The 16,489-nt window shown below is 47.6% G+C and overlaps 1 protein-coding gene across 1 annotated transcript in view; it reads left to right on the forward strand.

Annotated features, from left to right (window-relative positions):
- The window catches only part of p2rx1 (purinergic receptor P2X, ligand-gated ion channel, 1), a 52,178-nt gene that overhangs the window by 20,958 nt on the left and 14,731 nt on the right, over positions 1 to 16,489 (forward strand). The window contains exons 5-8 of the mRNA XM_063031760.1: positions 3,766 to 3,866; positions 4,688 to 4,768; positions 4,869 to 5,010; positions 11,855 to 11,991. Of these exons, the coding sequence (XP_062887830.1) occupies positions 3,766 to 3,866; positions 4,688 to 4,768; positions 4,869 to 5,010; positions 11,855 to 11,991 (461 nt within the window). The remainder of the gene's footprint in view (positions 1 to 3,765; positions 3,867 to 4,687; positions 4,769 to 4,868; positions 5,011 to 11,854; positions 11,992 to 16,489) is intronic.

Below are 16,489 nucleotides of genomic sequence, written 5' to 3' on the forward strand. Positions count from 1 at the left end.
TCACCCGTTACCACACCTGCAGACTCCACGTCACCTGTCTACAGTGAAATGAGTACAACCCCTCAGTACTCCCCCGTTACCACACCTGCAGCTCCACGTTACCTGTATACAGTGAAATGAGTACAACCCCTCAGAACTCCCCCGTTACCACACCTGCAGACTCCACGTCACCTGTCTACAGTGAAATGAGTACAACCCCTCAGTACTCCCCCGTTACCACACCTGCAGGCTCCACGTTACCTGTGCACAGTGAAATGAGTACAACCCCTCAGAACTCCCCCGTTACCACACCTGCAGCTCCACGTTACCTGTATACAGTGAAATAAGTACAACCCCTCAGAACTCCCCCGTTACCACACCTGCAGGCTCCACGTTACCTGTGCACAGTGGAATGAGTACAATCCCTCAGTACTCCCCCATTACCACACCTGCAGACTCCACGTCACCTGTCTACAGTGAAATGAGTACAATCCCTTGATACTCCCCCATTACCACACCTGCAGGCTCCACATTACCTGTGTGCACAGTGAAATGAGTACAATCCCTCAGTATTCCCCCGTTACCACACCTGCGGGCTCCATGTTACCTGTGCACAGTGAAATGAGTACAATCCCTCAGTACTCACCCGTTACCACACCTGCGGGCTCCATGTTACCTGTGCACAGTGAAATGAGTACAATCCCTCAGTACTCCCCCGTTACCACACCTGCAGGCTCCACATTACCTGTGTACAGTGAAATAAGTACAATCCCTCAGTACTCACCCGCTACCACACCTGCAGCTCCACGTTACCTGTCTACAGTGAAATGAGTACAATCCCTCAGTACTCACCCGTTACCACACCTGCAGACTCCACGTCACCTGTCTACAGTGAAATGAGTACAATCCCTTGATACTCCCCCATTACCACACCTGCAGGCTCCACATTACCTGTGTGCACAGTGAAATGAGTACAATCCCTCAGTATTCCCCCGTTACCACACCTGCGGGCTCCATGTTACCTGTGCACAGTGAAATGAGTACAATCCCTCAGTACTCACCCGTTACCACACCTGCGGGCTCCATGTTACCTGTGCACAGTGAAATGAGTACAATCCCTCAGTACTCACCCGTTACCACACCTGCAGCTCCATGTTACCTGTCTACAGTGAAATGAGTACAATCCCTCAGTACTCCCCCGTTACCACACCTGCGGGCTCCACGTTACCTGTCTACAGTGAAATGAGTACAATCCCTCAGTACTCACCCGTTACCACACCTGCAGCTCCATGTTACCTGTCTACAGTGAAATGAGTACAATCCCTCAGTACTCCCCCGTTACCACACCTGCAGGCTCCACATTACCTGTGTACAGTGAAATAAGTACAATCCCTCAGTACTCACCCGCTACCACACCTGCAGCTCCACGTTACCTGTCTACAGTGAAATGAGTACAACCCCTCAGAACTCCCCCGTTACCACACCTGCAGGCTCCACATTACCTGTGCACAGTGAAATGAGTACAACCCCTCAGTACTCACCCATTACCACACCTGCAGTCTCCATGTTACCTGTGCACAGCAAAATGAGTGCAACCCCTCAGTACTCACCCGTTACCACACCTGCAAGCTCCACATTACCTTTGAAGTGGAGTGGAAGCAAGTCAGAATCTGAGGATGGGGTGGGGTAGAATGGTTCCCAGCTGGGTATTGTTCTTGAGATGGACACTATTGGAGTGTAATTGTTAGCATGGCACTTTATAGCTCAGACTTCAGAGTTCAGTTCCAGAACCTTTCTGTATGGAGTCTCTGTACGACCTGCCTGTGGAATCTGTAGGCTTTCTCCGGGTATTCCAGTTTCTTTCCACAATCCAAAGATGTACCGAGTAAGTTAATTGATGTTTGTAAATGATCCTTGACTAGGTTAGGGTTAATCAGGGTTGTGGAGTTGCTGGCGGGGGGAGCTGGCTTACTCTGCGATGTATCACTAAATAAATATGGCAATGCTGTCTGATAACAAAGGTAGACTCTCTGTTAGAGACATGAAGCTGCACATAGACCAGATGCTGAGGAGCTCAGTGGATCAGGCAACACTGGTGCAGTGAAATGGACAGACGATGTTTTCAGTCAAGACCTTTCACCTAGTCTCTGTTGTCGGAGACGGTCCTGTCCTGGGCCTTCTAAGGGACAATCAGTATGGGGGAGGTACCACATTCACCAGCCTCAGTCACCCACAGCTGGTCTTTGATCTGGTGGATGGAGGGTGTGTCGACAGACAGATCAGAACAGTATTGTTTGTTTTTTGGTGGAAACCCATTTCCTGTTATGTTGTTTTTTACGTAGCATCACACATCTGGAGAGTGTGAATCAGACAGTGACTGTCCTACTGGGAGCTTTAGCCGCTATGGCCAAGGTAAGGTTTATCTAACCTATCAACAGTGTGTTCTGTGATGTATTTCCGGTGGACCCTGGACTCTCTACTTACAGCAGTTACAGGGCAGAAGGTTCGAGCAAGGACAACTATTCTAATTCCCTGCACACTGTATTTTTTATCATGTACACAGATCTTCTGCCCCCATCCAGAGCGCACAGTCCCTGCCACTTCCACTCATTCCCGTAGATTCAATTAAGTGGAACCCAGTTTCAGGCCACCACTGCATTTGGTGATCAGACACACAGTTTTCGGCCCAGTGCTTGCAAAACCAGGACGTTGGGAATCTTGATCTGAAAATACATAACATGCCTTCCTGAAAGAGGTGGCTCCACACCAGTAACAGGTTACAGTGACCAACTCATCACCACACCGCTAACAGGTTACAGTGACCAACTCATCCCACACCGCTAACAGGTTACAGTGACCAACTCACCTCCACACCGGTAACAGGTTACAGTGACCAACTCACCCCCACACCGGTAACAGGTTACAGGGACCAACTCACCCCCACACCGCTAACAGGTTACAGTGACCAACTCACCCCCACACCGGTAACAGGTTACAGTGACCAACTCACCTCCACACTGGTAACAGGTTACAGTGACCAACTCACCCCCACACCGGTAACAGGTTACAGGGACCAACTCACCTCCACACTGGTAACAGGTTACAGTGACCAACTCACCCCCACACCGGTAACAGGTTACAGGGACCAACTCACCCCCACACCGCTAACAGGTTACAGTGACCAACTCACCCCTACACCGGTAACAGGTTACAGTGACCAACTCACCCCCACACCGGTAACAGGTTACAGTGACCAACTCACCTCCACACCGGTAACAGGTTACAGTGACCAACTCACCCCCACACCGGTAACAGGTTACAGTGACCAACTCACCCCCACACCGCTAACAGGTTACAGTGACCAACTCACCCCCACACCGGTAACAGGTTACAGTGACCAACTCACCTCCACACCCGTAACAGGTTACAGTGACCAACTCACCCCCACACCGCTAACAGGTTACAGGGACCAACTCACCCCCACACCGGTAACAGGTTACAGTGACCAACTCACCTCCACACCAGTAACGGGTTACAGTGACCAACCTGTACAGCTGGAATGTGCAAACTCCACAGTCGTGAGCACAGGTTGTTGGAGCTTGTAGGGCGGGTGGGGGTTGCAGCTCTTCCTTCTTTCTAACCAAACATTTGGTCTCACCAAAGTTACCCACCCTCAATTGCGTGCCCACTTCCTGATCAACCAGCTCCCCTCATGCCCTTGGTAACACATCACATCACACTTTTCCCTATTTAAATGCAACTGCTAATTACTGATTTCTCTTCTCATCAGGTATAATGAATGGGAAATGTCTAAACAACTCCGAAGGCGTGAAGGCATGTGAAGTCTTTGGCTGGTGTCCAGCTGAAAACGACAACCGTCTTCCGAAGTAAGGATCCCATCTCATTCCAGACCTGGCAACTCCTGGGTGACATGAGAATGAAGTCAAAGCTATTTTCCCTCAAAATTTCTCCCAATAACATTTGACACCCTTACTAATCAAGAACTCACTTTAAATATATCCAATGACTTGGCCTCAACTGCCATCCGTGCAATGAATTCCACAGATTCACCAGCCTCCGGTTAAAGAAATTCCTCCTCATCTGTTCTAAAGGAACGTCCCTCTATTCTGAGACTGTGCCCTTTGAACCCCACTGTAGGAAACATCCTTTCTGCACCCATTCTATCTAAGGCTTTCAATATTCAATGAGTCCCACCCCCCACCGCCCCATTTTCTTGTCCCCAGGGAAAGGGAATCAAAGACTAGAGGTCATGGATTTAACAGGAAAGGGTAAAGGTTTAAAAAAGACCCAAGGGGCAACTTTTTCATACAAAGGGTGGTGAGCTGCCTGAGACAGTAGAATAATGACATTTAGATTAGAGTATGGATAGGAAAGAATTAGAGAGATATGGGCCAATGTGGCAAAGTTAGGGCTGCATCTTGGTCTTCATGAATGACTTAGGCTGTTTCTGTGCTGAATAACTATGTCTCTCTGAACTCCTGCACTAAACCCACGTCCCGCCTGATATCAAACATTCCTCCTGTAGGCGAGACTCCACAGTCCTCCTGGGAAGAGAATTCCAGGATTCCCCATCCTTAGGTTGAGGGAATTTCTGCTCATCTCTGGCAGATAATGTCAGCACCACACCATAGCTCAGACTGTTGCCCACTGTTTTTCCCCAATAATGAATCCTTGTTTCTTTCTGCAGTCCACCCTTGCTGATGGCTGCAGAAAACTTCACCATCTTTATCAAGAACTCAATCACCTTCACGGCCTTTGGTGTTTCCAGGTACGATTTATAACTTTGAAATTTCCCCCGGGTTTCAACATGGTTGTTGGGGGAGGGGAGAAAGGGTAGTTTTTGTTTTACCAAGAGGTCTGTTTTACAGGCGAAATATAGTGGAATCAATCACCAAAGCATATCTGCAGAACTGCACCTACCACAAGGTCCACCATCCCCTTTGTCCCGTATTTCGTTTGGGATCCATCGCTGAAGAGATCAATGAGAACTTCTCTGCACTGGCCTACAGAGTAAGTCTGGGCTCCATCCGCTCTCGGCGATGGCTGGGCAAACTTTCAGAGCTTAACATCAGGGGCTCTCAGAGAAACACAGCACAGAAATGAGCCCCTAAAACACCCACTTTTATATTAATCCTACCCTAATACAATTTATTCTCCCCACATCCCCATCAGCTCCTCCCTCAGTAAGATTATGGCTGAAATTTTACCTCAGCACCACTAACCCTACGTCCCATATAACCATATAACAATTACAGCATGGAAACAGGCCATCTCGGCCCTTCTAGTCCGTGCCAAATCACCTTACTATCAAAAATTCCATCAGAACAGAGATCAATGTTGAGAAATCACAGAACATACCCTTTGATGTCTGTGCTTGGTCCAAAGTAATCCCCTCTGTCTGCACATGATCCGTACCCCTCCATTCCTTGTCTATTTGCGTGTCAATCTAAATGCTTCTTAAATGTTGCTGTTATATTTGTTTCTACCACTTCCCTGGGACCATGTTCCAGTCACCTAGCACTCCGTATAAAAATAAAACTTGCTTGATAAATCTTCTTGCACCGTACCATGGCAGTTAGTACAACGCTTTAGTACAGTACCAGTAACCTGGGTTTAAATCTCGCTGCTGCCTGTGATGAGTTTGCATGTCCACCCAGTGACCGCGTGGGTTTCCTCCGGGTGCTCCGATTTCCTCCCAGAGTCCAAAGACGTGCCGGTTAGTAGGTCATTGTAAATCGTCCTGTGATTTGGCCAGGGTTAAACTGGGGGTTGCTGTGTAGTGTGGCTTGAGAGGCTGGAAGAGTCTATTCCACAATGTACCTAAATAAAAAACTTTCCTGCTCCCTCCATTCCCACCCTGGGTAAATTACTCTGACTGCCTGCCCTGTCACTGATTCTCATGACATTATGTCCTTCAATTAGCTCACCCCTCAGCCTCTGACACTCCAGAAAAAAACAATTCAAATTTGTCCAACCTTTCCTCAATCCTAATACTCTCCAACCCAGACAACTTCTTGATAATCTTTTTCTACACCCACATCCTTCCTGTAATGGGGTGACCAGAACCGTTTGTTATTAAAAGATATTTATTCGACATGCTCTTAAAAGGGGAAGCAGCTTCACACAATACTTTCCTCACCCTTCCTCAGCCATGGCTCCACAACAGTCTCTGCACCTTTAATATCCTAGTACCAAATGCTTAAAGTGACTGTTTGCAACTGCTCTGAGTATCTCTCTCCTTGGCTTTGTCTCCTCTCTCTGACCACAGCTCTGTGAAAAGCCCTGGGACCCAACATTTGCAATCACTCCTTCATTCACGATATCCATTCGAAACTACTGTAGGTGAGGTAAAGATAGGGGAGATGGTAAGAAACGTCCCTCCAAGACATAGGCTTGAGAGATTAAAGGGTAGGAATTTTGGAGGAAGAGTTTTCCCACTCAGAAGGTGGCTGCAATCTGGAACGCACTGCCTGAGGCCGTGGACGAGGCGAGGCACGGATGGTCACGACATTTAGGATGAACCTAGGCAAGCGCCTGAAGCACCACGGTGTATGGAGCGAGAGCTGTATCAGTAGGTACATGACGGTGGGGGTGAACGGGAGGCCTGCAGGGCCTGGGTCTGTCCTGAGTGACTCCAGGTTGCCAAGGAGCTGTAAGGATTCAGTGGGCAGTGCTATGTGTGTGGATCAGCGGCTAATTCTGTGTTCGCCATCACATTCTGATCTCCAGCAAGTCGTCCTCGCCGCTCTGGTTCAGCCTCACTCCCACACTCCAGCAGGGAGGACGGGCTGTCACTTCACCCGGAGTGCTGGCAGTCCAGGGACAGACACATACAGTTCCAGACCGATGAATATATGGCGGACTGGAGAGAACGGGTATGCCTGTGAATACTGTGCACACACACACACAGACACAGGCACACACATGCACATAGACACACACTCGCATTCATGCACGCACAAGCACACAGAGACACAAACCCACACACACATGCACACAAAGATGCATAAGCATACACATACACACACTCCCACAGGCACAAACGGGCACATACACCGACACAGAGCCACACACAGAATCATACATACACACAGGGACACAGATAGACAAACATACATGTACACAGACACACAAATGCACGTGCATGCCCTCACACACAGTGTATATCAGGAAGCAAGAGGGTTTGGGAGTGAGTGTCTATTTGAAGTATTGAGCATGAGAGTGACATCTTGCAGGGTGGGAGCCGTTTGAAAACAGCAAGTCTCATTGGGAGTGAGTCTTATTTGAGACAATAAAAACAAGCAAGGTGTAAGTGGAGTGCCTATTGTGGGAGCAGCCATTGTTAGAGTGGGCCAGTATTAGAGTGGTCAGGCTTTGGCTCTAAAAGCTTTGACGAGAACAGGTGGAGGCTAAGACTGCTGCGTCATTTGGAAACATTTAGGTTATTGTACAACTTAATCTTATGAAATTAGAGCCAATGTAGGCGGTAAGGTAGTTAAGGCAGTGGAATTGTTCTCCTGAAAGATGTGGGGTTCCATGGTACCTAATAATCTCCCTGATAACTACACCTGCAGGAAAGGCATTCAACTGCGGCTCCTGGCTGATAAGGTCAAGGAACTGGAGCTGGAGTGGGATGTGTTCGGGACCAGCTGGGAGCCGAAAACTATACAGATGAGATCTACAGAGGTGGTCACACAGAGTGTGGGCTTCAGACAGGGGATGGTGACCATCAGAAGCAAGTGGAGTAAGCAGGTAGTGCAAGGTTCCTGTGGCCATTTCTCTCACAACGAGTATACCCCTTTGGATACTGCTGGAAGGGATGCTACCAGGCCAGTGACACAATGGCCAACTTTGAAGCTCAGCGCGGAAGGGTAAAATCAGCTGGAGTGATAGTGAAAGGAGACTTGATAGTTAGGGGGTTGGACAGGAGATTCTATGGCTGCGAGAGAGACACCAGGATGGTGTGTTGCCTCCCAGGTGATTGATCCAGGATGTCTCAAAGCAGCTGCAGAAGTTTCTCAAGAGGAAGGGCGAGCAGCCAGAGGTCGTGGTGCACATTGGCACGGATGGCATGGGTAGAAAGAGAGAAAGAAGAGTACAGGGAGTGAGGGAAGAGGTTGAAGAGCAGGACCTCCAAGATAGTAATCTCTGGATTAGTCCCACAGCCGCGTATTAGTCAGGGCAGGAACAGGATGATAGCACAGGTGAACGCGTGGCTGAGGAACTGGTGCAGGGGGCAGGGAATCAGATTTCTGCATCACTGGGATCTCCCCTGGGAAGGTATGACCTGTAAAAAAAAATAGATTACACCTGAACCTGAGGGGGACCAATATCCTTGCAGGCGGGTTTGCTAGAGCTGTTGGACATGATATAAACTATTTGGCAGGGAGATGGGAACTGGAGTGATAAGGGTGAAGATGGAGCAGTTGGTATACGAGTAGATGCAACGTGTATTGAGACTGTGAGGAAGGGAAGGCAGATGACAGGGCAAACTGCAGTCAGTGGGACGAGATGAAGTAAAACAAGGAGGCAAAATAGAAACGGGTGATGAATGTAGGATTGAAGGAGTTATATTTGAATGCACATAGTATACAGAATAAGGTAGATGATCTTGGACAGCAGTTAAAAGATTGGCAGGCATGACATTATGGGCATCTCTGAGTCATGCCTGAAAGAAGATTATAGCTGGGAACTAACATCAAGGACACACGTTGTATTGAGAGGACAAACGAGTAGGCAAAGTGGGTGATGTGGCTCTGTTGGTAAAAAATGAAATCAAATCTGTAGAACAGAGGTTCCCAAACGTTCTTATGACATAGACTCCTACCATTAACTGAGGGGTCTGTGGACTCCGGGTTGGGAGCCCCTGCCTTAGAAGGAGGTTTTATAAGATCAGAAGATGTAGAAACCTTGTGGGTAGAGTTAAGAAACTCCAAAAGGTAAAATGACCTGATGGGAATTATATACAAGATTCTGACCAGTAGCCAGGATGAGAGAAATAAATTCCATGAAATTGAGAATATAAAAAGGGCAATGTTATGATATCATGGGGCATTTCAATACGCAGATTGGAAAAAACAGGTTGGCATTGAATCCCAAAAGAGGGAATTTGCAGAATGCCTACAAGAAGGCTTTCTAGAGCAGTTTGTGGTTGAACCCATGAAGGGAAAGGCAGTTCTGTATTGGGTACGTATCAGTCTTACAGTGGAGTAAGGGAATTACGGAAGAACGCTAGAGAGGCTGGCCAAAGTTGATTGGAAGGGGACTAACAGGGATGACGGCAGACCAGCAATAGCTGGGGTTTCTGGGGGGTAATTTGAAAGGTGCAGGACAGACAAGGAAAGTCAAACTCTGCATAAAAGAAAGAGAGAGAACATAATATAGAAAAAAATAGTGAGAAGTTAGAGGATTGGGAAACTTTTAAAAACCAACAGAAGTAAACTGAAAAAGCCATAAGGAGAGAAAAGATGAGATATGAAGTTAAGCTAGCCGATATTATAAAAGACAACACCAAAGAGTTTTTCAAATATATAAAGTAAAAGAAAGGTAAGAGTGAATATCGCAATGTTGGAAAAATATGCTGGGGAGTTCATTATGAAGGACAAGGAAATGTGGATGAATGCATTAAGTACTTTGTGTCAGTCTTCACTGTGGAAGACATTAGCAGTGTGCCAGAATTTCAAGAGGGTCCGGATGCAGAAATGCAATTACTAAGGAGAAGGTGCTTGGGAAAGTGAAAGGTCTGAAGGTGGATAAGTCACCTGGACCAGATGGACTACACCCCAGGATTCTGAATGATGTAGTTGAAGAGATTGTGGAGACATTAGCGATGATCTTTCAAGAATAACTAGATTCAGGAATGGTTCTGGAGAACTGGAAAATTGCAAATTGCACTTCATTCTTTAAGGATGGAGGTAGAGAAAGGGAATTATAAGCCAGTTAGCCTGACTTAAGTAATTGGGAAGATGTTATTTATTAAGGATGTGATTTTGGGGTACATGGAAGCGTATGATAAAATAGACTAAAGTCAGCATGGTTTCCTAATTGGAAAACCTTGTCTGAAAAATCTGTTGGAATTCTTTGAAGAAGCAACAGGCAGGATAGACAAAGGAGTCAGTGGATAATGTTTACTTGGATTTTCAGAAGGCCTTTGACAAGGTGCCATACATCAGGTTGCTTAACAAGTTAAGAGCCCATGGTATTACAGGAACAATATTAGCATGGATACAATATTGGCTGACTGGTAAGAGAGGTGGGAGTAAAGGGGGCTGGTGACTAGAGGTGTTCCACAAGGGTCTCTATTGGGACCGCTTCTTTTCACATTATACGTCAATGACTTGAATGATGGTATTGGTGCCTTTGCAGTCGCATTTGTGGATAATATGAAGATAGGTGGAGGGACAGGTAGCGATGAGCAAGCAGGGAATCTGCAGAAGGACTTAGATTGGGAGAATAGGCAAAGATGGAATATAATGCAGGAAAGTGTATGATCATGAACTTTAGTAGAGGGAATAAAAGTGTAGACTATTTTATAAATGGAAAGAAAACTCAAAAATCAGAGGCACAAAGGGACTTGGGTGTTTCCCCCCCCTCCCCCTTTTCCTTCTCCCTGGGCCTCCTGTCCCATGATCCTCTCATATCCCTTTTGCCAATCACTTGTCCAGCTCTTGGCTCCATCCCTCCCCCTCCCGTCCTCCTATCATTTTGGATCTCCCCCTCCCCCTCCCACTTTCAAATCCCTTACTAGCTCTTCCTTCAGTTCGTCCTGACGAAGGGTCTCGGCCCGAAACGTCGACTGTACCTCTTCCTAGAGATGCAGCCTGGCCTGCTGCGTTCACCAGCAACTTTGATGTGTGTTGCTTGAATTTCCAGCATCTGCAGAATTCCTCATGTTTGGGTGTCCTTGTGCAGGATTCCCTAAAGGTTAGCTCGCAGGTTGAGTCGGTGGTAAGGAAGGCAAATGCGATATTAGCATTCATTTTGAAAGGACTAGAATATAAAAGCAATGATGATGAGGCTTTATAAGTCATTGGTCAGACCACACTTGGAGTATTGTAAGTAGTTTTGATGCCCCTTATCTAAGAAAAGATGTGCTGGCACTGGAGAGGATCAAGAGGTAGTTCACAAGAATGATTCCAGGATTAAAAGATTTAATGTAAGAGGAGCATTTGTTTGCTCTGGGCTGCAGTTTAGAAGAATGAGGGGGGATCTCTTTGAAACCTATCGATCATTGAAAAGCTCAGAGTGGATGTTGGGAGGATGTTGCCTATAGTGGAGGAGTCGAGGACCAGAGGCCACTGCCTCAGAATAGAGGGACATCCACTTAGAATAGACATGAGGAGGAATTTCTTTAGCCAGAGGGTGGTGAATCTGTGGAATTCATTGCCACGGATGGCTGTGGAGGCCAAGTTATTGAGTGTATTTGAAGTGGTCCTTGATTAGTCAGGGTGTGAAATGTTACAGGGTGAAGGCAGAAGAATAGGTTTGAGAGGGACAATAAATCAGTAATGATGGAATGGCTGAACAGTCCTATTCCAGTCCTGTTGAATTAGGCCAAGTGGCCTAATTCTATGCCATTCTAGTTTAAGGCTTAATTTTGCCCCGGTGCAGTTACTAGGTGACATGAACTGGCCCCATATTCATCAGCTGATGTCAACACAATGAGGTAAAGGAGGGTTTTCACAGAAGATTAACAGTCACTTCTGCCACCAGTCCTCGGTACCATTCAATGTGCCACCTACCAACCACAACCTTGCCCGAGGATTAAAGTGCAGTCAAAAGTGGGGTACGTTCAGTAAGAGCACAGGTGACTGCCTTGCTTCTGACAGGATGCTCTTATTTTGCCTCGTTGAAGGGAGCTATCATTGGTATTGTGATACACTGGGATTGTGACCTCGACTGGCCTGTGACTCAGTGCAAACCGACCTACAGCTTCCACCAGCTTTACCGCAGCCTAACCAAGGACCAGGTGTCAGTGGGCTTCAACTTCAGGTGAGTAAGGTATGTCAGGTGATGATGCCAGAGCCTGGGGTGTGATCCATAATTCACATCCCAGCCATTTTATATCTGGAACAAGTTGCAGAGGACCTTCCCATCAGCACAGAGCAAGCGAGTGGGATGGTCTCACCCAGTCGAAGTCTTTGATAGCAATCCGGATCTCAAGTTCTCTGGTCCCAGCTGTGGCTGGAAAATGCACTCAGTCTAGTTGGGGGGGGGGGGTAGAGCCACTGCACAGAGACCTTGGTTCAATCCTGTAATGTCTGTGTGGAGTCTGCATGTTCTCCCTGTGACTGCATGGATTTCCCCCAGCTGTCCGTTTTGCTCCCACATATGCAAGATGCTCGGCTCGGAGGGTCAATTGCTCCTAGCGTGGGTAAGGAGTGGTATTAAAGAGGAGTCGACAGGAACAGGCAGATGATAGAGCAAAGATGCACGCAGCCAGATGGTTCGAGATGTGTCTATTTTAATGCAAAGAGTATCATGAGCAAGACTGATGAACTGTGACGCTGTGGCCATCACCGAGACTTGGATGCCTCAGGGGGCAGGAATGGCTGCTGAGTGTACCGGGCTTTGGATGTTTCAAAAAGGACAGGGAGGGAGGTGAAAGGGGGGGGGCATGGCATTGCTAATCTGGGATAGTATCACAGCTGCAGAAAAGGAGGAAGTGATGGAGGGATTGTCTACTGTGTGGGTGGAAGTCAGAATCAGGAAAGGGGCTCTACTGGGTCTTTTTTATAGACCCCCCCCCCATAGTAACAGGGATATCGAGGAGCTGATAGGGAGGCAGATTCTGGAACGGTGCAATAATAATAGGGTTGTTGTGATGGGAGATTTTAAACTTTCCTTATATTGACTGGCGTCTCCTTAGAGAAAGGGGTTCGGATGGGGTGGAGTTTCTTAGGTGTGCTCAGGAAGGTTTCCTGACACAATATGTAGATAAGCCAACTAGAGGAGAAGCTGTACTTGATCTGGTATTGAGGAATGAACCCAGTCAAGTGTCGGATCTCTGGGTGGGAGAGCATTTTGGAAATAGTGATTACAACTCCATCTCCTTTACCATAGCACTGGAGAGGGATAGGAGCAGACTATTTGGGAAAACATTTAATTGGGATGGGGAAATATAATGCTATTAGGCAGGAATTTGGGAACATAAATTGGGAGCAGATGTTCTCAGGGAAATGCACGGCAGAAATGTCGTAAATGTTCAGGGAACATTTGCCCGGCGTTCTGCATAGGTATGTTCCAATGAGGCAGGGAAGGATGGTAGGGTTAAAGAATCATGGTGTACAAAGGTTGTAGAAAATCTAGTTAAGAAAAGAAAAGCTTATGAAGGATTCAAGGAACTAGGTACTGTTAGAGCCCTAGAAAATTACAAGGGTGCCAGGAAGGAGCTCAAGAATGAAATTAGGAGAGCTAGAAGGGGCCATGAAAAGGCCTTGGTGAACAGGATTAAGGAAAACCCCAAGGCATTTTTTCAAATATGTGAAGAGCAAGAGGATGAGCTGTGTGAGAATAGGACCAATCAAGTGTGATAGGGGAAAAGTCTGCATGGAATCGAAGGAGGTAGCAGAGGTAATTAATGAATACTTTGTTTCAGTATTCACGAGGGAAGAAGACCTTGGCAATTGTGGTGATGACTTATACCAGACTGAAACACTTGAGCATATAGACATTAAGAAAGAGGATGTGCTGGAACTTTTGAATAACATCGAGTTAGATAAGTCACAGGACCAGACAGGATATACCCCAGGCTACTGTGGGAGGTGAGGGAGGAGATTACTAGGTCTCTGGCGATGATCTTTGCATCATCAATAGGGACGGGAGAAGTACCAGAGGATTGGAGGATTGCAAGTGTCGTTCTCTTATTCAAGAAAGGGAGTAGAGATGACCAAGGAAATTACAGACCAGTGAGTCTTACTTCAGTAGTGGGCAAATTGTTGAAGATCCTGAGAGGCGGGATTTATGAGCATTTGGAGAGACATCATCTGATTAGGGATCGTCAGCATGGTTTTGTCAAGGGCAGGTCATCTCTTACGAGCCTGATTGAATTCTTTGAGGATGTAACCAAACACATTGATAAAGGTAGACCAGTAGATGTAGTGTATATGGATTTCATTAAGGCATTTGATAAGGTTCCCCATGAAAAGCTCATTCAGAAAGTAAGGAGGCATGAGATCCAAGGAGACTTTGCTTTGTGGATCCTGAATTGGCTTGCCCATAGAAGGCAAAGAGTGGTTGTAGATGGTTCGTATTCTGCATAGAGGTCAGTGACCAGTGGTGTTCCTCAGAGATCTGACTGGGACCCCACCTCTGTGATTTTAATAAATGACCTGGATGAGGAAGTGGAGGGGTGGGTTAGTAAGTTTGCTGATGACACAAAGGTTGGGGTTGTTGTGGATAGCCTGGAGAGTTGTTATCAAAGGTTACAGCAGGACATCAATAGGATGCAGAACGGGGCTGAGAAGTGGCAGATGGAGTTCAACCCAGATAAGTGTGAATTGGTTAATTTTGGTAGGTCAAATTTGAAGACAGAATATAATATTAATGGTAAGATTTTTGGCAGTGTGAAGGATCAGAGGCATTTTGGGGTCTGTGTCCACAGGACACTCAAAGCTGCTGCGCAGGCTAAGGCATATCGTGTGTTGGCACTCACCAACCACGGGACTGAGTTCAAGAGCCGTGAGGTAATGTTACAGCTGTATAAAACCTTAGTTGGACCCCACTTGGAGTACTCTGTTCAGTTCTGATCACCTCACTACAGAGAGGATGTGGATACTATAGAAAAGGTGCAGAGGAGATTTACAAGGATGTTGCCTGGATTAAAGAGCATGCCTTATGAGAATAGTTGGAGTGAACTTGGCCTTTTCTCCTTGGAGTGAAAGAGGATGAGAGATGACCTGTTAGAGGTGTATAAGATGAGATGCATTGATTGTGTGGATAGCCAGAGTCTTTTCCCCAGGGCTGAAATGGCTATCACAAGGGGGCATCATTTTAAGGTGTTTGGAAGTAGGTACAAGGGGGATGTCAGGGGTAAGTTTTTCCACACAGAGAGTGGTGGGTGCGTGGAATGCACTGCCAGTGACGGTGGTAGAGGAGGATACAATGGGGTCTTTGAAGAGACTTAGAAAAATAGAGGGCTATGCAGTAGGGAAATCTTAGACAGTTTCATGGTCAGCACTGTCATGGTCCGGATCGGGGTCTCTTTAAATTTATTTCGTTTATGTTATGATCCGGACCATTGACTCCTTGTTTCCCTTTGGTTCCCTGTTTTCCTATGTCCCTCGGCCTTGGTGATTACAGGTAATTTACCCTCGGCTGAACCGGTAGTTTATAGTCTCCGGCTGTCAGCCGTTTGGTGCGAGAGCATTTGCAAAGTCACCAAGGTACGATGTGCCGATGTCATCTGGCCAGAGCAAGCCTAGTCTCCACCCGAAGCGAGTGCCGGTAATTCGCCTTTCCTCACCGGAGCAACCCTGTCAAGTTACCTCGCCAAAGCGAGCCTGCAAAGTTTCCTCACTGAGGTCAGTTAACCCGCCGAAGGGAATCAAGAACCACTGTACACTGTCCCAGCCCGAGTCGAGAGCTCGCCACTACCTGGCAGCATCCAAGTACCGAGTCAAGTCCTTGCCCTGGCGGCATCCAAGTTCCGAGCCAAGTCCTGGCCCTGGCAGCATCCACATACCGAGTCAAGTCCTGGTCCTAGCAGCATCCACGTACCGAGTCAAGTCCTGGCCCTGGCAGCATCCAAGTTTCAAGTCAAGTCCTGGCCCTGGAGGCATCCAAGTTCCGAGTCAAGTCCTGGCCCTGCCGGCATCCAAGTTCCGAGTCAAGTCCTGGCCCTGGCGGCATCCACGTACCGAGTCAAGTCCTGGTCCTGGCAGCATCCACGTACCGAGTCAAGTCTTGGTCCTGGCAGCATCCAAGTTTCAAGTCAAGTCCTTTCCCTGGAGGCATCCAAGTTCCGAGTCAAGTCCTGGTCCTGGCAGCATCCACGTACCGAGTCAAGTCCTGGTCCTGGCAGCATCCACGTACCGAGTCAAGTCCTGGCCCTGGCGGCATCCACGTACTGAGTCAAGTCCTGGCCCTGGCAGTCTGTGATTCCTGTCCTACCCCCCTGTCCAAATCCCTTCTCTGTCCCTCTTGCCTCTAGCCCTCGTCTGCAGCCCTCGCCTACACCTCGGTCTAATTCTATCGCCGGAGCTAGATAGGTACTGTCTGGTGTTCTTTCGTGTTGGTCTTGTCTTGTCCTTGCCTCCGTGGGTAAGTCAGGCCGTCTTGCCATTGCTCCATGGAGGGTCATGTCTTGTCGTGTCTTGTCCTCGCCTCCGTGGGGTAAGTCAGGCCATCTTGCCATTGCCCCGCGGGGGGTCATGAGTCCCGGCCCTATGTCCTGTACCCAAGGAGGGGTCCCGACTCTGTGTTCTGTATATGTGTCCATGGTTCCATGTATCTACTCTCCCGAGACCGAGGCTCCGTTTTTCCATGTTCC

Source organism: Mobula hypostoma, chromosome 23 (assembly GCF_963921235.1).
Source record: "Mobula hypostoma chromosome 23, sMobHyp1.1, whole genome shotgun sequence".
NCBI classification, from domain to species: domain Eukaryota; kingdom Metazoa; phylum Chordata; class Chondrichthyes; order Myliobatiformes; family Myliobatidae; genus Mobula; species Mobula hypostoma.